The sequence below is a fragment of the Parasteatoda tepidariorum genome, chromosome 9, assembly GCF_982258835.1.
Source record: "Parasteatoda tepidariorum strain Cologne lab strain chromosome 9, Ptep-v5.0, whole genome shotgun sequence".
Lineage (NCBI taxonomy): Eukaryota > Metazoa > Arthropoda > Arachnida > Araneae > Theridiidae > Parasteatoda > Parasteatoda tepidariorum.
In genome coordinates, this window is record NC_141763.1 from 58,206,856 (window position 1) to 58,230,344 (window position 23,489).

The 23,489-nt window shown below is 28.8% G+C and overlaps 1 protein-coding gene across 1 annotated transcript in view; it reads right to left on the reverse strand.

Moving 5' to 3' along the window:
• Nucleotides 1–13,386: 13,386 nt before the first annotated feature.
• The window catches only part of LOC107437712 (WW domain binding protein VOPP1), a 29,223-nt gene continuing 19,120 nt past the window's right edge, over nucleotides 13,387–23,489 (reverse strand). Inside the window, exons 4-5 of the mRNA XM_043046083.3 lie at nucleotides 23,009–23,133; nucleotides 13,387–13,746 (exon numbers count right to left, since the gene is read on the reverse strand). Of these exons, the coding sequence (XP_042902017.1) occupies nucleotides 13,523–13,746; nucleotides 23,009–23,133 (349 nt within the window). The 3' untranslated portion in view covers nucleotides 13,387–13,522. The remainder of the gene's footprint in view (nucleotides 13,747–23,008; nucleotides 23,134–23,489) is intronic.

The window sequence follows — 23,489 nt, forward strand, 5'->3', positions numbered from 1 at the left end:
CAAATTTAACGTGCACAAGCCACGATTTACTAAACGGAGAATCTTTCGCCAGCTTGATTAACAAAGTATTTATTTCATAGTGTCTCTCATATTAATTTCCACTTTTAGAGCGTGTTATCGCAATTCAACTACTGGGAAAAATATTTAACTTACGCTTCACTTAAAAACATTTACCCATTTAAGAAGTTACAGAACTTAAAATATGATTTGTTAACCCTATCCATCGAGAAAGCGAAAATTAACTTTTTTTATATTGATATAAAAAGCACCTTCTATGAAGAAAAAATATAGACATTACGCTTAAAATAAGTTGAGACAGTGATCAAAGCCTCCTATCAAATTTAAATAGTGATAAGAGAGTTGTGACATTTTTCGTTTATTTTTGGATGAAACGAGATATTTTCACTATTACGTTATGTTAGTTTTGATATTTAGTTCTAAAAAATGGTTGCACTGTCATTTTTAAGTCAAAGTTAAATAGTTTGCTTGCTTCATAGTTAAAAGTAAATCGGTTACCGTTTTTTCGATTTTTTATTGGAAGATATATAACGGCTTTGACCCATGCACAGTGGGCCAGAAGACCATGATCTTTGGCCAAAAGTCAAAAATTAAATTTCAACTAAAATATGTTTAGGCAGCTTTAATATCGCCCAAATTAAAAATCCACAATCATTCCAGATATTATAATTTACTTTTTGGACTGACGAGAGTACAATGTAGTGAAAAATATGTTAAAAATTTTTTTTAAATGTAACTTTTAAATTTATATTTCAGAAATATATATAGGAATTTCACCTTTCTGTTACATTTTTATCGGAGTAATTAGTCTGAAATTATAGTACAATTTTTAGATTTGTTGGATTAGTTAATACTCGTGACAAACTTACAGTTTACATCTTATCATTTGACATTTTACAATGTTTGAATCACTTTCGAAACTTATCTCCAAAAAGTTCCACGAGGTAATTAGCTAAACTTTTTGTTGCTGTCTTCTTTGATGTTTCTTCTTTCGAAAAAACCTGCCCCATTTTGCCCATATTGCAAAGGTAGACTAAATATACCGAAAAACAAAAATTATGTTTTTTTTCTTCAAGTTTTCGCTTTATTTTGTAATTAATTCGCGTTATTTTGTAATATTACTTCGGAAATATAATTTGCTTTTCATTTTTAATATAAAATTACGAAAATTATTATATTTTCATTGCTATATTTAATTATTCAAACGTACTATATATATATATATATATATATATATATATATATATATATATATATATATATATATATATATATATATATATATATATATATATATATATATATATATATATATATATATATATATATATATATATATATATATATATATATATATATATATATATATATATATATATATATATATATATATATATATATATATATATATATATATATATATATATATATTGCTCTTCATATTTCAACCGCCATCTTGTTTTTTTTGTTGGTATTTTTAGTGTATTTCAAAATTTCAACTATGAATTCAATTTACCTGCACATGAAAACCCTAAATAAAAAACCCCAAATTTTGAAACAAATTTTATCGAAATACTAATTTTGGCCACGAAACCTTGGATGCTGGCCCACTGTGCCATGTAGTGATTTTCTAGTGTTAGATATGACTGTAGATTTAAAAAAAAATAGCATGTATAGGTTAACCATATTTTAAACTTGTTCATGAGACTGTTTTTTTTGCGTAAATTAGAACGAATTTCTTGTAGGAATTAAGATATTTGTTAATATCCAATCATCTTTTTTCAAAAAGAAATTCAGAAGACTTGATAAAATATCGAACTGGAAACAATGCCAAGGAACTGTTTAATGCAATCATGCTCTAGTCTTTGGGGAGGAAGAAGTTGCGTTTATAAGAAAAATACAATTGATACAAGAGCTGTCATCTAATACGTTTTTTGCAAAACATTTTATATAGAGTGGTAGACAGTTAAAAACTAACAGGATTTTTCATAACTTTGTCAATATTTCAAAAGCCTCACCACAAGAGAACTGGAATAAAATGGCGTTTCTTATTAACTTTTAAACCATTTACATACAGTGGGGCGAAAAGTAACTTTTAAGTCGAATTTACAAATTAAAGAACAACACATTAAAACATAAACTTAGCTACCACTAGAAGAAATTTTCCCAAAAAGCGTAGAAAGTTAAAGTTCTTGATTAACGGATTTGCATCAGAGAACGATAACTCTTCTTTTTGGAAGAAATTATCTAGCTTAGCCAAATAGCGTCCTGTTATTGAAGAAAAATCATAAAGTGAAGCAAAACTACTTCATTTTCATTATCTTTTTCAAAGAAATTACTTATTCGTCATTATCACTAATATGAATATTTAAAAAGATAGGTAAGATCTGTCTATTGAAAGAACTCCCCTCGCCACAAGGATTAAGACTGCATGTACCTATAGCGACAAGTTTGCCCTAGCTTTCATCACCTATTACCCACCACTTTTTTTAAATTTTGATCTACGACAGCTGAATTATGATTTTTGAAATATTTTTGCTGAAGTTTCCCGCCTGCAATGCGAATATAATTTATAAAATATCTATCTAACATTAATTTATAAGACACTTATTAATTTATCTAAAGCACAAATAACAACTCAAATTGCGGCAAAATGATTATGGCCTTATTAGTAAATTCTACTAAATTTAGAACTTTTTCCAGGGTTAAATAAATTTGATTAACGACATTATAATAGCCTAATAATACTTCTGTTGTTGCAACAATCCCAAAATAATAATAAGTACATAATTCATCCCCTTTTCTTTTCTCTTTCAATTCTAATCTTCATGAAAACGAGTGCTCGGACTTATTAATGAAGATTCAATAGGGATATTCGACATGGTACCTGGATCCTGATGATCTTAATACCGCCCACTTTTGAAGGACGATCTAAAATGGCTGAACCCCTGATGAGATGAAGAGCTCATCTCTTCATAAGGATCTATCTGATCAACCTGTTCTTTTTTACATTTTTTTCAAGGATTTTTATTCGGGTGTGAGCACTTAATTTCGATTTTGATTGGTCCTCAGCATGAGGCCCTTGAGAACCATTGACGCACGAATAAGAGTATCGTTTTGCATATTAATACATAGTTCTGGTTTTTTGGTCATTCAACAAAAGAGGTATTTTTTCATTTAGCGGATTTAATTAATATCTTATCTAATAAATGCAGCATGAAATTAGTTTTAAGAAAATAACTGATAGTCGGACAGCATTAAGGATAATTTATTCAAAATGTAATTTTAATTTAAATCAAGCATATTTCAGCTACATTGTTCAACTGTAAAAGAATTTTATATTGATTTGATGATTTTTTTTTTCTCTCCAAAGAAGGCAATGCGCAAGTGGTTTGTTGATAAAACAGCGCTTTTATTATTATGTAAAACTTAACTTTGAACATAAATTAAACAGACGTTATTATATCATACAAATAAGTTTAAGAAACAATACTAGTGATAACAAAACGAAATTTTCTTTTTTTTTTCCTGAGAAAATTTGATACTAGAAATGTATATGCAATAATAAATTATTCAACTAAGAAGATTTGAGTTTTTCTGTAATTTTATTATTATTTGCAAAGAAATGACAATTAAACTACACTTATACAGAAAAGTACCCCGACGAGCTATTTTGTGACATTCGAATAATATACATTTTATAGTGCTAAAATTTATTTATATTAAATGGAAAAAAGAAAAAAAATTATTTATATATATATATATATATATATATATATATATATATATATATATATATATATATATATATATATATATATATATATATATATATATATATATATATATATACACAAATTAACATGAAAAACATGAATAAAATAAAAAACTAAATGGTAGAGAAACAAAAATGGTAAAAGCAAATAGTCGTTGTCAAGACACATCTAATTGCCATAAATAATGCGATATTTCTGAATAAAGAATAATTATCCTAAGATAAAAATTATTCTTTATATGTGTCGATATCGCAAAAAACCTTATGTTGTAGAAAATCATGAAATAAAAGAAAAATGCAAAAGGAAATCAAACTTACCGGCGTGAATTAAAACGCGGTTTAGGTTTAAAAATACAATAATAAAACAGTTAACAAAAATCGCGAATATATATACACTGGTTATCATAAATTAAGGAAAAATCACAAAAATAGCGATAACTCTTTCAAAAGTAAGCCAAACCGTGCAAAATTTGCATATGTTGTCCACTAAGAGTAGCTGAGTAAAATTGCAATATGCAAATTAGTGGCGCTGCACTCGGCTTACGTCATCTGCCTGGAGCATAAAAGTCCAAGTTTGAGAGAAAGCACACAAATTTTACTGTGATTGCGACATTGAAAATCTGAGATAGCCAATTCGTAATAATGACCTCTAGGCATCATTTGCCTGAAGAACTACGATGGAGAGCCATCGGGAGACTAGAGGCAGGGCAGAGTCAATCAGAAGTGGCCAGATGGCTAAATGTGAGTCCATCTGTGGTTCATAGACTTTGGAGGCAATTTCAAACCACAGATTCGGCATCTAGGAGGTTCAGTCAAGGACGGCCAACTGTTACGACCAGTGCCGATGACCGATATTTGACATTAAGTGCACGCAGGAATAGAACCGCTACTCCGACACATCTTAGATCCTCTCTTGCTGCAGCCACCGGAAGGTTGGTGTCAACGTCAACTGTGCGCAGAAGGCTCCACGAAGGTGGTCTGTATGCGAGACGACCAGCCATTTGCGTGCCGCTCACATCACGCCATAGGAGAGACCGTTTGCAGTGGGCCCGACAACATGTCCACTGGACGTCAGATCAATGGAGGCCTGTTCTCTTTACGGATGAGTCCAGGTTTAGTCTAGAAAGTGACAGTAGACGTTATTTGATATGGAGAGAACCTGGGACCCGTTATCATCCATCAAACATCCGTGAAAGAGATGCATACGGAAGAGGCAGTGTCTGTGTTTGGGGAGGCATATCCTTAGGAGGGCGCACATACCTCCATGTCTTTCCAAGGGGAACCGTGAATGCTCAGGTTTATCGAGACAACATCCTTGATGCTTATGTGCGCCCATATGCCGGGGCAATTGGTGATTGCTTCCTGTTACAGGACGATAATGCAAGACCACACAGAGCTCGCATTGTTGATGATTATCTTCAACAGGAAACAATTACTCGCATGGAGTGGCCAGCTCGATCCCCGGACTTGAATCCTATCGAGCACGTTTGGGATGCTCTAGGGAGGCGTGTATCTGCCATCAATCCGCCCCCTCAGACCCTTGCCACGCTTGCAACTGCTTTACAAGAGCAATGACTCTCACTTCCTATTGAACTGATAGACCGCATAATTGAAAGCATCACACATCGCTGTTTGTGCTGTATTGCTTCTAGAGGCAATCATATTCCATATTAAAGGTACTTTTTCTATTGCAAACCGATACTTCCAATTTGTTTATTTTATACATGTGCTAATTTCTATACTACTATTAATGTCTGATAATTTCTTTTTATGTTGTTTAATACCTTACTATGTGTTGTATATTGTGGGTAAGTTTCATAAAATTCCATGTGTAATTTCTTGAGTTATCGCGATTTTTGTGAATTTTCCTTAATTTATGATAACCAGTGTATATATATATATATATATATATATATATATATATATATATATATATATATATATATATATATATATATATATATATATATATATATATATATATATATATATATATAATAAAGTGCAGTTGAGTATTTTGCTACGACGTTTGTTTTGCTTAACAGAATGTTCATAAATAAAACTATAACGATTCATATTTCATAAAAATAAAAATTTAATATTTTTAAGAGGGGGGGGGGGGCAGAGATCAATGAGAGGCAACCACGGAAATTGTTGAGAGGTGAGAAAAGGGCGGAGCCTCATAGTTCAATAAAATCTAAATAATAACATAATAATAGGCAAATGTTAAATTGTTCGTACTTAAGAACGAATTTCAAAAAAATAAATGAATAAAAAACCTATAATCTATTTTAATAATGCAGGCAAAAATTCAGCTGGTAACAAATGCCTCCCCTTTAAAGTTTAGCAATGACTCTGAGGTTATTTTTCAAAATATGTTACTCCTTCCTTATAAGAAAAAATAGTCCTGTTTTTAAACAAGAGAAATTTTTTCTGAAAGAAATATAGAAAGAAAATGACTAATTTCTATAAAATCTTGTCACATACTACCATAAAATATTAAACAACAGCCATGTATAAAAATTTTACGATCACCTTTTGTATCAAAGTAATAACTCAAAAAGTTACTTAAAATTCCTTAAAATAAAAACTCTGTACGTTTCTTTTTTTTTTTAAATCAAAAACGATCCAGGAAAATATTTGAACGGCACACGCGTCTTTTGTTTTGAATCAACAATGTTTAAAGATAATAAATAAAGGAGACATAAATAAAAGAGACATAAATATTGATAAAAGTTGTAAACGTTAAATGTAAACAAAACTGTCATTGTTTTTTTTTTAAAAAAAACTAAAAGAAAAGTTTTATTAATTGAATTACAGTTAAAGTGAGACATCAAAGTTTTAATTGCATTAGATTTCAAATTGCGTTAGTTATAAAATGCCTCCATAAAAAAAATAGCAAGCGCAATCACTACTGTTTTGTTTATTCAATTTTATGATACATTTTGTTTTGTTTCGCAAAAACTATTGCACTTAGACATTTGAAACTAGGATTAAGTGTAGAAAAATGTTCAGAGAGAACAATGGAATAAAAAAAAATTAGCATTCGATAATTTGTTTGAGAACTATTTACAGATAAACTTGGTGTAACAACTAGCTGACCGCCCTCAGATATGCAACTATATAGTCAAAATTTGATGAGCTAATATGGTTATTTTTGTTCATTATTTCAAAACCAGTTTTTTTTTTTACGAAATTTAAATTTGTTAGAAGATTATCGCAATTATAAGTGCTTTTATCGTGAATTTTTTTGCTTTAAATAAAACTATATTTCCCCTGATGTAAGAAAATGTATTTATCTCCCTTGAGATATTAATTTTAGAAGCCAGCACTTTTATGTAAAAAATAATGAGAGAAAGATCGTTGTACATCATTAACTATCGTTGTACATCATTAGCGAATATAACCTATTTCTCTTTATTTCTCGTGAAATATTTTGCTTTAAATAAGAACTATATTTCCCCTGATGTAAGAAAATGTATTTATCTCCCTTGAGATATTAATTTTATAAGCCAGCACTTTTATGTAAAAAATAATGAGAGAAAGATCATTGTACATCATTAACTATCGTTGTACATCATTAGCGAATATAACCTATTTCTCTTTATTTCTCGTTAAATATTTTGCTTTAAATAAGAACTATATTTCCCCTGATGTAAGAAAATGTATTTATCTCCCTTGAGATATTAATTTTAGAAGCCAGCACTTTTATGTAAAAAATAATGAAAGAAAGATCATTGTACATCATTAACTATCGTTGTACATCATTAACGAATATAACCTATTTCTCTTTATTTCTCGTGAATTATTTTGCTTTAAATAAGAACTATATTTCCCCTGATGTAAGAAAATGTATTTATCTCCCTTGAGATATTAATTTTAAATTTATACACTTTTATGTAAAAAATAATGAGAGAGAGATCGTTGTACATCATTAACGAATATAACCTATTTCTCTTTATTTCTCGTGAATTATTATGCTTTAAATAAGAACTATATTTCCCCTGATGTAAGAAAATGTATTTATCTCCCTTGAGATATTAATTTTATAAGCCAGCACTTTTATGTAAAAAATAATGAGAGAAAGATCGTTGTACATCATTAACTATCGTTGTACATCATTAACGAATATAACCTATTTCTCTTTATTTCTCGTGAATTATTTTGCTTTAAATAAGAACTATATTTCCCATGATGTAAGAAAATGTATTTATCTCCCTTGAGATATTAATTTTAGAAGCCAGCACTTTTATGTAAAAAATAATGAGAGAGAGATCGCTGTACATCATTAACGAATATAACCTATTTCTCTTTATTTCTAGTGAATTATTTTGCTTTAAATAGGAACTATATTTCCCCTGATGTAAGAAAATGTATTTATCTCTCTTGAGATATTAGTTTTATAAGCCAGCACTTTTATGTAACAAATAATGAGGGAGAGAGATCGTTGTACATCATTAACGAATATAACCTATTTCCCTTTATTTCTTCGTATTATCTAACATTATCTGTATTCCCGTATTTAGTTCTATAAATTCAGAAGTTTTTCATTTCATTTCAATTTTAATTAATAAAATGTCCTTGCATCTTAATCCCCGTGATAACAAAAACAATAAATATATAGTTTATTAATGAAATTATCTTTTTTTCTTAACTCCGGTTTTTAAAAAAAAAGCAATGATGAGTGAAAAGCAATCACGGGTATTGGTGAGTAAAGCTTGTTAATTAATTAAGAATAAAAATGGGAATTAAAGTAGTAAGACAATGTGAAAATAACCAATATATTTTACTGAAATGTTGATACCAAACATGAAAAGAAAAAGAGTTTACAGAATTCATTTGTAATATTTTAAAATAATACCGAAATCATCAACTTTATTTCACTTCTCATTAAGTTAAAGTGCATTTAAAATATTTTGAACTAATGCCTGAATTGAAGCAGGACGCCATACCGCGGAAGAAAGCTTTCTTCGCAAGTTCTCCTTCATTACTAATTTAAAAGAAAGAAGAAGTAACTTCAGGCAAACTTAGAGTAAGTTATGAAGTTTCTATTGCTGAAAAAAAAATACTGCAAAATATTAAAATGCAAACAAATTCTTAGAAGAGAACTTCTAAATTATCATCTCATAATTTATTTTCATTTGTATATTTTAAAATTTTTTATTTCAGTATTTGAAACTTCATGGCTTGGTTTGTCTAAAGTCACTTTTTCTACACTTTAAATTAATAATGAAGGAGAAAGAGAATTTGCGACGAAAATTTTCTTCCGCGGCACGGCGTCCTGTTAAGAACAGGGCTCGAAAAAATTCAGAAATTTTACCCGTACCCGAGGACGGCTTGTCCAACAATGTACCCGTCCTCCTTTGACACTAACCCTAGCTTCTAAATAAATAAAAATATAATTTTCTCCTATTTATTACAAACATTTATATAAATTATACAATGAATTAGTAGTTACTAGGATTACAAATACTAGGATTTCATTATACAGTAATAAAAAACATACTAGGTTAATAATAGTAACCTAGTATTTCTTTTATGAAATAATTTAAATGACAAAGGTCAAGTTATCTGGAATGTCAATTTATCCGAGGATACTGCGTTTTTTAAATGCATCAAATATGACGTTTGCCAGTTCCAAAATCAAGCCAATCATTTACAGAGGTTTCTGCACAGAAATCTGAAAGGGGTTTCCCATTTAGGTAAATGTTCATAATTGCGTTTAGCGCTTCTTGTAAGACCAGTACGTAATGTGATTCTTTGTAAGTTCATTGCTGAAAAGCCCCTTTTAACCGCTGCAGTACTCCCAGACATAGAAAACATCAATCCCATCATGAGCAGTATGTCGCTGTATTTCTAGATTAGAGGGTCATTTTAGAAGTGAGGCGATACTCTTGTAGGATAATAAAAATTGAAAATGTATCATGAACAATTAACGGGAAAATGGCCGTCCGCGCGGACGTCAGATTCGAGAAATTCGTTGTCCGCGAGGAATTTTTGACCGCCGAGGACGGGCGGACGGGTGATTTTTCGAGCCCTGGTTAAGAATTAAATGGCTAAATGTGAGACTGATAAAAAAAGAAATGCTGTAGGCAAATGTTTTTAAGCTTTTAAGCTCCCGAGTCAAATCACCTTCCCCCTCCTATATAAAAATGATACCTACAATTTCCTCTGAAATATTTATGAATATATATTAAATTTAAAAACTTCAAATTATTAATTAAACTACATATTTAAAGTAATAAGAAACTAATTGTTGTACACTAAAATGCTAAATTTTATTATGAAATTGTTAGAATCTAATCTATAATCGAAATCTTTAGATTATAGAGTTTCATATTTTCCAGTCTATTTAATAAATAAATTCTAAAAATCTAAATAATTAAGGCAGAGTTATTGCACCTTTGACCAACTTCAAATTTTTATGCAGAACCAAGGGTTTTTCCAGATTTTTTATGAGGGTGGGTTCAGATTTTTAGCCTGGGGTGGTTTTGTGAAAAATCTACTTAGTATTTTGTGAAACTATGATACTGTTTTATGACTCGTCACCAAAAAGTGGTATTTTCTGACTCTGTGAAAGATCTACTCAATTTTCTGAATTTTAAACACAAGAGCAATGTCTTTCAAAACGTGATAGTTTTAAAAAATTTTAATTAAAAAATTTCTATAACCTCGTTACACAAAAGAATTTTTTGAAAGCTATTTTTAAAATGAAAAATATGTCGAAGAGTTCGTTTGTAAGATAAAATATTTTGTAAAGGGTCCGTTAACGGAAGAAAATTTAAAATACTTATACATTTATTGCCATAAAAATCAGCGCAGGTAGAAAGAGATGTCAGAATGGAACAAAATTTTACATACACAAGTACAACCTTGATATAGCAAATGATTTTAAAAAAAATATTGCAAACTGATCATTTATTTCAGAAAAAATACATATAAATGGAAATTTTAGTACCATCTAGGATCACATCTAGCCCGAAAGCAGACTGCGATACGATCGGGAATTGAGTCATATAAGTCCTGAACTATGATGTCCTGCGGCATCTCGTTATACAGTTGCTGTAAAATCACCGCTAAATCGACCAAACCAATACCTCCTAGAAAGAGAAGGCCTTAGCACGGGTTACCATAAACAAGAAATTTGATCCTTTAGTAGTCCAAACGTAATGACATCTTTCGTATTTCCCACCACTGCGCAACTTAGTAGCCCAAACATAGTGACATCTTTCTTCTTTTTCATCGACTGCGCAGTTTATGTTCGTCACGTCGGACTACTAAATTGATCCGTGCTGAGGCCTTCGTTCTTCTAGGAGGTGTTGACCAAACTCGGAGGCTGTCTAAAGAGTAATCCCAGAAAAGCCAGTTCAGAGACAAATCTGGGGATCGAGCAGGCTAGGGAAGGGTGGTAACCTTGCTGTGTGTGACCGAGCATTGTCTTATTGAAAAATAACTTGTGCAACACAAGTAGCTGAAGGATGTCACAAACGTACCGAACAATGACAAATGGTGACGAATTTTTAACTCATGTAAGATTTTCAATCATACTCTTTAATATACAGGGTTATTCATAATTTCCTCCGGGCAGGAAGTGGACTATCTCATTGATCGACGCCGTGTGACCAGGGGTTCACACATAGAGCACCTGTAATGTATGTAAGTAAAACTTGAATAGTTTCGGAATAATTTCATATGTTTATTTTTTTCATATTCGTCTTCTTTTTTTTACTATAACTCTTCGAAACCCCGGAAGGAATTATGAATAACCCTGTATAGGGATTTTACTGATGAAGAGAAATTGATCAGTTTATTGAAAGTTCAGTGGTACAAAAAGTGTTTTTAATTATGAAAACCAACTGCTTATAGTGCGCAAAACACTCTTCTATTAATTTAACCTGGGATGCAATTGTGCGTTAACTTATCATAGGTGTGCACAATCAAAGTCTTAGAGGTTCAACTGAGACCTGCAACCAAAAATTGATTAGAATAACCTTACTAGAAAAAATATATATAGTTATTATTCTGACTAATTTCAATAACCTTAAAAAACACTCAAATCGTATAATTAAATTTCCAAAATCTAGAGGTACTAGGTAAATGTGCCAAAAGATCTGAGAGCATTTCGACTTTTCTTATAACAAAAAGAATTTTTTTTTTAAACAAAACTAATGTGTTTGAAAGAAAGGAAGTTCAAACATTCAATTAAAAATTAATGATGCATGTAATTTATATTCAGTAAAAATAATTAAAAAAAGTAGTTTGTTTTTCCACAGAGAAAGTTGAAAGAATGTTTTCCCAAGAAGATAAAGTTAAAAAATTCAAATGGTTTTTACTTCAAAAATAATACAGATACAGTTTGAAAATATGTAGTCTTTTAGTTTTTAAGACAAATTTATATTGTTCTTACAACAATAAAGAAAAAGTCAACATCAATTGAAATGCAGTCCTTGAAATCTTTTTTTTTTTTCAATGGTTCTCTTTAAAAAAGGTTGAGCACCCTTAACTTATGACGTTTCAATTTCAATACTACTAATATGATTGAAATATACACAGCTTCACATCACAGCACATAATTAATTATAAAAGAAAGAAAAAAATTCAAGAGAGCAAAATAAAATATTGCAATTGACTTAGGTGTCAAAAGTAGGTTTGCATGAGAAATTATAAAGACTAAAGCAAAAAAATATGTGAATAAAGCACAAATGAAAGTATATAAATTGATTTGCAATAAATAATTTGATTATGCTAATTTAAGTACTTTCATTTATGCTTTAATCATGTTGCTTATTGCTTTATCTTGTTATTATATAAAGTATAACTCTTTCCTTTGCTGAAAGCTTAATACACCATTTCATACATTTTATGTCATTTAAAAAAGTAAACCTATTTCTTTTACAAAAATTCTGTTAAATAAAAAAAAGGAACTACAAACTTAAATATTATTTCTATCACGTTATTTTTTAAAAAAAGCAAGATCATTTTTAGACTTTGATTACTAATAGTTAACATTTATATGCAACAGTTTAAAGTTTCGTTTTAACAAATACATAGATTGGTTGACTGTAGCATTTTGATCCAGAAGGGCAGACACTGTGTCAAACTAAACAAAGTGTGAGATTTAAAAAAAAAAGAGGCAAATATAATGAACACAGTAAATATGGAGAGTTTGATAAGGATTGAAGAACCTCTGATTACTTAAAAAAAAGTAAATCTAGAGCAAATATTATTTGTTCCCAAAATTGCAAATGACTTGGAAAGTCAACTAAAAAAAGAAGTTAAAGAAAAAAATACATAGTTTGCTGTTTAAGAAATTGGATAATTTACTATCACCCATTTCTAAAATTGGTTTTAAAATTCAGTAACAGCCTATGATTGGAAAAACTACAAAACAATATTTTCTGTTACATATTGGAAAATTTGAAATTAAATATTTGAACAGGCCCCAGCTCTTTTTTTTTTTTTTTTCAGACTATACCACATACTTGCTGTAAATGGTGGTTGTTTTGAAAATAATTTATGTTTTTTTTTTCCTGTGGTAAATTTCTAAGACACCTAACACATAGATCGGAAAGAAAAAAAATCACAAGCCAGTATGAGATTCATAAGCACATTTATTATATATAACATTCAAAACACTTCATATGTATATTTGGAAACATTGATTAAAATTGAAAAACTTGTAAAAAGACCAGATATACAGATAAAATTCATAAAGCTTCAACATCCTCATCATCCTTGCCTAGCTGGAAATGCTTGAGTTTGAGTTGGGAAAGGGGCAGAAGCTAGTGGATTGACAGCTACGTCATAACTAGGAGGTGGTCCAGAATAGGGCGGTGGGGGTGGGTATGACAGTGGAGGTGGGTAGGATGACATTGGGGGTGGATAAGGAACAGCACTTTGCATAGGTACTCCATTATTCGAAGTAGACATGTAAGGTTGATTACGTACAGGTCCTAGGTGTAAAATTACAAGTTTAGTACAAATTAAACTCCAAAAAAACATAGGACAAGATATAAATGAGAAATTTTTAAGGATATGTACGCCTAGTTTCGCCAAAATGGAAAAACTGCCCTGAAAAAAATAGGTCCAACCCTATTTTTGAAACTACTACTAACTACCCAAGAAATGAAAGTGACTCTTTTTCAAAAAGAAATATCAAATATTAAAAGTTTTTTTTAAACAGTTTTGTAATTACAATATAAATCAATAGTATTGATTTTCAAGCTTTTTAATTTATCTTTCTAAATCAGCAAAAACTGACTTTCTTCAGAAATTAAAATAACTAATTTTACAATATTTTATTGAAAATGAGAATAGTCAAACATAATTAACTGTTAAAGTAACACAATCAAATTTTATTACTATTATTAAATTAAAAAAAATATATATACATAAAACAGAATATAAATGAGAAATTTTTAAAGATATGTACCAAGGATAGCCTAGTTTCCGCCACAATGGAAAAACTGCCCTGAAAAAAATAGGTCCAACCCAAATGGAAGAAATAAAAGTGACTCTTTTTCAAAAAGGAATATCAAATATTAAAACAGTTTCTTGAAACAGTTTGTAATTACAATATAAATCAATAGTATTAATTTTATTACTACTACTAAATTAACATACATTGAAATAAAGTTGTATTCTTAGAGTTTTTATATTAACATACTAAAAGCTAATCTACTCATAGTTTACATTTACTTTGCATTTTAATGTCTTTTATTTTACATAATGATAGTTAAAGGAGGCTTGATTCATCAAATAAAATCAAAGACTTTGGCAGATACCTTTGTCAAAAAGGAAAACAAGGTAAAAAAAAGATTTTAAAAAATTGCAGAAAACTTTACAAAATATAAAGAAGATCAAAAAACATTCAATAATTGAATTGCTTTCAGATAATAATTTACTGTATCAAACTAAATTCCTTTCACAATTTTATTTCAGATTTTTTTTTTATTTTTCATAAATAAATATTGACATTTGACACAATTATTGCTTGTAACTATGTAAAAATGTTTAATAATTGCTCTAGAGGATTGAATAATACTTTTAATTCTCACAGTAAATCTTACTCATAGTGAGTCGAACCACTCTTAAACAAAAAAGTTTGAACCAGTCTTTACACTTTCAGAACTCATTAAAAAAAACATAATATGGGAGAAAAATAATAATGTGAACAGATGACAAACCAGGGTTGGCAGGTTTTTGACATGTGACAGTTTTTGACAGTTTAAACCATGGTTTAAACCGTCACGTCAAAAACCTCACTGTCAAAAATGTCGAAAATGTCAAAAACCTATATTCATATGTGAAATTTAATTAATACATAAAATTTATATATTTTTTATAAAGGATAGTGTTTCTAAATATGTTCTAGAAAAAATAAATTTAAAATTTTGAAGAAACACTTATATTTTGAATAGTAACCAAAATCTTGTACTTTTGAAAGCTCACATCTTTTGTAATAGTATGTATTCATTTTCATGTGTTATTGAAAATCTGCAGTGATATTATTAAGAAATTTATTTATAATCAAATTTAGTGTTTAGTATAGATTATACTAAAAATTAGACATTTTTAAAGATAAACATTAGCAGTTTTGTACATTAGACATCTTTTAAAGAAAAATCTCTTTAATATTCTTTTAAATCTTCTTAATAATCTTTTTAACATAAGACAATACAAATTTAAGTGCTTTCTGTTAAATACACAGAGTAGTTAGTGTCGATTTACAGTATATTTAGCCTATTCATTTACTATGCTGAAAATTTAGTTTATCCAAATACTTGTGAATTTCATTTTGCTGAATACTATATACATAGTTTGTTGAATATCTAAATATTCAGCTGTTGAATAATTACTTCTTGCTTTCAAGATATGCATTATTTGTATTCTTAATACAAATAGGGGAAAAAATTAAGAGGTAAAAATTGTTTTAAAATGATAAGTGTAATAATTATAAATAAATATAATAAACAATATGAATTATATTTATCATTATTCCCAAATATAACTACTTTTAAATTCAAATTAACATATTGGATAATAAAGATATTCGGTATAACATTAAAATTTTTTTTCATACACTTGTATCAAGTTTGTATTTATACAACATAACTTGTAAGTTCCTTATAAATATTAGTTATATGTTCCTTATATGTCAAAAATGCATAGTAATAAACTTTTAATTTTCTTAAGTATCAAAAAAAAAATTTTTTTTTCAAAATATAAATATTTAAAAAATTTTTGCAAAATTTTTCTGCACATGCATTTGAATACAAATTTCTGAGATTTTAAATCTGTTATTTTACCTTAATTTTAATTAAAAAATATTTTAAAACCTGCTGATTACCTATAGTATAATTAAATTTCAATATAATGCATGGCAACTGTTGGTAGTTTTGAAGTTTATATATTTTCTTGGCAAACTTTAGTTTTTGACATTTTTGACGGGTTTTTGACGGTTTAAACCAGTATTATACCCTTGTCATGTCAAAAACCACTTTTTGACGTCAAAAACCCAACCCTGTGACAAACATTATAAGTTTTTATATAATATCAACTAGAAAAGTTCATTATGTTTAAAAAAAAAAAAGGGAGAAATATATATAATATATATACACACACATTACTCAACAATAATGGAAAAGACACTTTCAGCTTTAGACACTTTTTTTTTTAATTTCTCAAAAAATACAAAAAGGATTCTTTTACTTTTGGAGATATTCATTTGTGGAAATATTTATGCAGATATGCACAATTTCATAAAATAAAAAATAGTAATTTTCTTTCCTAACTTTTTTTGCTATAACATAAAATTAAATAAAATTTTTCGAGCAATTTTAAATTAATAACAAAATTATCATTTTAAAACTTGAAAAAATTCAAAAAAATTGTGCAAGATATGAGCATTTATGGTAGTTCTTTCATACTCTGCATGCGTAGAAAAAACTAAAAAAATTTTTTTCATTATTTCGCAGTGAATTAATTGTATTTAGTAACTAACGTAAAAAGTGCATTTTGAATATCTTGAAGATTTTAAAAGCTTCCAGCAATTTTCTAAGTAGTTTTTGTACTTTTTTAAAGAAATCTCTGAACAATAAGGGGTCTTCTACAAAATTTATTTTATACTACAAAACAAGATTCATTAAAAGTGACATTGTAGCAGATATTCCCTTATTAGAGTATGTCTTCTTTCACACATTTCTTCTTCCTATACCATCATATTTTGGTATAGTAACGATAATTGCTAAGCATTATCAGGGGTCCCTCCAGGACAAATTTACTACCGTTTAGCAGTACCTTCCAATATTCAACTCAAGGAAAAACGGTAGCTTCACAAAATACTTTTAAAAAATATTTCCTTATTTTACCATATTTTTGTGTTCATTTTTTAATATAATTTTTAATTTTCTCAAATTATGTCTTAATTTTCAAAAAACAGGCACCTCATAAAAAACCTAGACAAATCCCTGATTATCATTTGTAATTAAATTTTGTCTTATGATTCAAAATGAAATTTGCAGAAAACTCCTCATTATTTAGAGCTTCTTTGTAAAAAGTACAAAAGTTACTAAATAAATTGCTAAAATCTTTTCAAATTTTGAAAATATTCATCAGGCTTTTCTCATTATTTACAAACTACGATTCATTAATGATAAAAAAAAAAAATTTTTTGATTTTCCTTGGTGCACAGATGCAGCATTAAAGACCTACTTTAAATGCTATACCTCACACAATTTTTTATGAGTTTTTTTTTTCTTTTTTCAAATTTTAAAATAATAGTTTTCTGACAAACTAAAAATGTTTTCAAAAATCTTGCTTAATTTTAATACGTATATTTAAAGTTATAGAAAAAAAAGATGAGTTTTTATAAAAAAAATGTCTATATCTCCATAAATATAAGTTTACAAATAAGCTAAGTTTACAAAATTTTATGCAATTGTTGCACATAGCAACCAAAGTAATCGATACAAGTTACAAGCCGATTGCTATACTTTCTGGCATAGGATGTTTAAAAATACTTATTTGTGTTCCTAATTCATTACTGGTCCTCTCATTACTGGTCTACAAACCTCTGAAAGCTTTAAACTTTATTTGATAAATATGACAAATTGCATGACTTAAAATACCTCTAAAGTTACAAAATTAACCTCTAAGTTTTTATTGAGAAATTTATAAGAATGTCAAAAATTGAAACTATGCAATAGCAATATGCAATAGCAAAATATGCAGAGAGAACATGCTGCAGTATCTTCATAAATAAAAATTTTTTTGCAACCTCACCCCAATCAGAGAGACTATTAATTTAAAAATTTGGCTTGATTTGACATACAAGTAGCAAGATTTACCTAAAAAATTATACATAAACAGTTCATGTTGTTTAAATTCATGTTGAATTTTATACAATGAAGCTAAAAAAATTATTATTATGTCTGCAATCAAGAACAGAAAAAAATTTTCTACTTTTTGTTCCGTGCAGAGTTCTTTCAATGCAGCTTTTTAATTTTTATTAGAAACAAGTTTAGAGATATTTTGATGATTGAAAAAGAATCACAGCAATACCAACCCCACCTTCTGTTTGTCTGCTTTTTAAAAAAGAAAAATTTGCAATGTCGGTTGCCATGCTGGAGAACTTCGGCTACCAGATATGCATGTATGTGTGTATACATACATGCATATCTGGTATACATATGCATTCATATATATATATTCGTATATGTATAAAATACAGAGAAAACAAGGAAAAAAGATATAAGTATATTTTTTTTTAAAAAAAAAGAAAAAATCATTAAAAATAAAACATTTTTAAAAAATATTTAAAAATTTACAAAACATAAAAATAAATAAAATAAAAATTAAAAAATAAATAAAGGAAAGAGCATTAAGGTAAGGATATATACACAGGGGTAGACATTAATAACGGAAACACGTCTACACAAATACATTTTTTCATATTTCTCAGGAAATACTTAAAGAAATATTTTAAAACTTCAGAAGTATTTAAATAATGCGATTTCTCATACAATGAAATTTAAAGCTCTAAGAAGTTTGAAAGACCAACAATATATTACAAACAAAAATGGTGTTTTTGCACACCTCAGGTCATAAAATTTAGCAATAGATTTGTAACAATTATTTTGATTATTTGCAATAATTGCGTAAAATTTTGTAAGCCTAGCTTAAATATTTATGAAGATATGGCAGTGTTCCCACTCGATGATGAGATTGAAATTCAAGGAATTTCCAGGACTTTTCAAGGACCTCAACAAAATTTTCAAGGACCTTAATCTAAGACCAATTTTAAAAATTATTCTCTTCTATTTTACTAGAAGCAACAATGCTTGTTGTGGCAATAATTAATTTCAAATATAATACCTAAATGATTTGCCTATATAGAGAGAAGAGAGTATATGTATTATGGACTAAAATTTATATTTTTTTAAAAACAACCCTACTGGTTTTACATATTAATTCACAAATTAATTTTCAGCACAATCTATAACAAATGATAATGAGGTGTTAATGGTGAAATCCTTTAATCCTGTGTATTTCCATGCGAAGGCTGCATGAAAGACAGAGCTAAATCTTAGGTATTTCATATTCCATGACTATTCCATAACCCCCTCCTCTCCTCTATTAAACATCGTTTCTGAAATTATTCATCCATAATTTACACAACCTTCTCTAAATGTTATGCAGCAACAATTCTTTCTAAAAATAAAAATTAGAAGGAACATATCCCATTTTCACCATGTTTAAAAGCATTATTCGTTATGTGTAATCCATGACTGCCAATGAATATGACCTGGTGGGAATATTTCTCTTTTAATTCACACTGAAGCTTCTAATAGAATTTCCAATTGACATAGGGTCCATCCATGGATAATTGAAGTATTTTAGAGAGCTTTTAACCATCATCCATGCATTTGTAAAAAGAGGACAAAATATTTTCTGCAGTTCTATGACCCATAAATTGGGAGGTAAGATACTTAGTGCAAACTTTATTATCAATTCCTTACCATAATGTCCATCTGCTTGGATTGTAGAGACTGATTTAACGTCTCATCAAAGAGTACAGTGTAGCATTCAACATTCTTCAGCTCATTTATAAGAATCCCTTTGAAGTATAGTGCCAATCCAAAGGAGCCCAAATAGGCTCACTTTGTGGCACTACAAAAAAATTGTCTCGCTATACACCTATTAGCAAACATTTTGGAGAACCATTTACTAATCCCTTCCCAGGAGTTACATGAATAATTACTAGTGATGCACTTCAGATACCAGAGAATTTCAGCATCAAGCACATTCCTTTTGACCAGATAAGACAATGTTACCTCGGCCACTAAAGTTTCTGGATCACATGGGGCACACGATGTTGAAGGAGTATTTACACCAGATGAATTAGATGATGTCTTTGGAAAAAGAGAACTCAGGGCATGAGACTGCTTTTTTGTTTTACCTTTCTTTCATGTGTGATTTCAGAGCAGATTCTTCCATTTTTGCGATATCGATCTCCTTCATGCATAATCGGCACTTGGCTCTGAACTTCTTTTCGGGCATCGATAAAATCCATTCTTTATAAACTTGATTATCCATCCATTGGGGATTAAAATAGCACTTCCCAGGCATAACTAGTCTAAACTACATAACACAAATACGAAGCCGTGCCTTTGCGAATACGCTTTACAATAAAGTTTTGAAATGACGCAAATGGAGGGCAAGTGTGGATGGTAAAATGGCAAATTTATTGAAAACTAAAAGGTACATATTATTACGAAATTCGAGAGTATTCCAGTTTCGATAAGAAAAAGAAGATCTAAGCATATGCGACAGAAGATGAAGTGGAGCCTCGCCCCGAAAGCATTGATTGTCTGCTGTGCTCCGCGCTTGGCAGACACCAAGACACTAGGCCCGGTTAGAAACGGCGGCGTTAAAAAACACGCGAGAGAGCTCAGGAACAAAACAGAAAGAACGAGAAAGATCCGCGGGTGTTTTATAAAAAGGGCCGCCGGCAGTATTGGACAAATTCAAGGACCTATCAAGTTTTTCAAGGACCTAAGACGTTTTTCAAGCACTTTCAAGGACCTAAATTTAGCAAAAAATAATTCAAGGACTCTCAAGGACTGTGGGAACCCTGTATGGGCATTTTCATTAAAAAAAAATACATTTTTTGCAATAAGTTTAAAATATTCATTAAAATGAAAGAATTTTTTTAGAGCAATTTAAAATTAATAATGTTTAACTTTGCGTTGCCAGAAAATTAATTTTGCATTGCAATTTTAAAAAGAATTCGTTGAAAACTGTGCTATATATAAGTAATTAAAGTAGTTCTTTTATACTGTGCATGAGTGCAAAAAAACTGAAATTTTTTTGTCTCCATAGCTCTGTAGTGAATTGCATTTAGCAATTAATGAAAAAAGTCTGATTTGAATATCTTCATTTCAAGCAACTTTAAGTAGTTTTTGTATTTTTGAAAAAAAAGCTCAATGTGATAAGAGGTTTTCTACAAATATTATTTTGCATTAAAGACAAAATTAAATAAATAATACCTTACAATAAATGTTCATATACAGAAATATGATTGTATAAGGAAAGAAAACATACTTTTGGGGCAGATGATCCCCAACAATGCCGGTGCCATTTTTAATACATCTTATTTAATAGCATACAAAATAAAATTTGTGGAAAACCCCTTATCATTTTGAACCTTCTTTTAAAAAGTATGAAAACTAGTAGTAGTAGTACTAAAAGTGTATATTAAAAAAACTGCATATTTATTAGTTCAGACTTTATAAGTGTTTTAGCTAATGGCAGTAGTTCATATTTATTCCTTTTTTCCAAATTAATTCATTATAATAAATGAATTTGCAACCTAAAAAACTGAAGCTACAGAATAATCTGAAATCTTAGTATTACTTTACTTTTAACCAAACTTTTTTCTCTTTAAACTTTTACCAAACTTTCGGTGGTTTGCAAAGTTTTGCCATTTAACTGCTCTATACTTTTGTTTACTTATTGTAAGTTTAAAGTCATTTTAAAAGGAGTGGTAGAATTTAAAAATAAATAGTTTTGACTAAAAGAAAAAAGAGATGACAGCAGTTAACCAAATACAGAAGACGTAAGCAAAAACAAAAAAACAAAAAAAAAAAGAATTATCTACAATAGGTAAGACAGACATAACAAGACAGACAGTTTGGAAGAAAAAAAATGTCTCAAAGAGAATTATTCAAAATTGTTTTTTTAAGGTACTTTTATTTGTACTTATTTAAAGTTTCTTCAACAAAAAAAAAAATTATCACCATACAATTACTGATACAATATATACAATCGCAGAAAAATAAAACCAAAGTAATGAACATTAAGTGACTTAAGTAAAGAGCTTAAAGTTATAAGAGCAGAACAGTGGGCAGAAATAAATTATGGAAACACCTTACATGCATATAAATTTTAAAAAATCTTGCTTAAATAGCAAACATATTACAGTAATGGACTGAAACAACTAGTTTATTCCCCAACAAATAGTAATAACAAATAGTTAGAATAGTTAATATTTTTTAAAAATAGTTAGAATTAAAAACAGTTTCTTTTTTTTCCCCTGTCTTCTCTCATAAATAATGATAGATAAGAAAAAAAGGGCATTACACACCTGCAGGATGGACTGTGCATGTCTTTTTTAGTGCCAGATTTTAAAAAGGGAAAAATATTCTTAAATCATTATTTATGAGAGTAGGACAATTATTTCTTTTTCTTTATTATCTATCAAGTATTTTTTTAGCCTTTTTTTAAAAGAGAAAATCTGATACGAAAAATAATCAGCAATACCCCAGCTGAGGTGTTCCTGTTACCAGCAGAATACATAATCAAAATAAAATAATTTCAATATCACTACAGAAAATTATATTGATCATTATAAAAAAAAACTACAGAAAAATCGTTTAATAATTACAGAAATATCACTACAGGTTGAAATTTCCAAGAATACGAAATCAAATTGCATACCGAAAAGTCCACACAAATGATAAAAATATATATTTGAATTTCAATAACTTATAATAACATGATTTAAATACACTTGACAAATTTAGCACACATTTCTAAGTAAAATAATAAAAAGACAAATATTTAACAAATATTTCTAATATATTTTTATTGTTTGTCATAATACATATTAATAAATAAGTTTGCAAAAGCACATTGTATATAACATATACTTACCAGAATATATGGTTACTCTTTGAGGCATTATTTGAGTACCTCTTGTCTGAGTATAATCATTGTTTCGTATCCTATACCACCATCCTCCACCAGAACAAAACAGTATAGTCAGAAATACCATTAACCTAGAATTAAATAAATATCAGTGAACAATATAAAAAAGCTCTTAATTTATATTTAAAATCAGGGCTCATTTTATCATAACAAATTCCGATGGAATAAAAAGAACCCTGTAATTCATATTCATAATCAGGGCTCTAAATAAATATCACTTAACAATACTTAAAAAAGCTCTGTAATGCATATTTATAATCAGTTTTCTAGCTGTATCTAAATAAATATCTGACATTGTTAGGAAAGAAGTCCTGTAATTCATATTTATAATCAGGGCTCTAGTAAAGTTTAAGTGAATAACAGTGAGCAATAAGAAGAAGAAAAAAAAGAAGCTTATAATTCATATTTGTGCTTTATTCATTGCTTT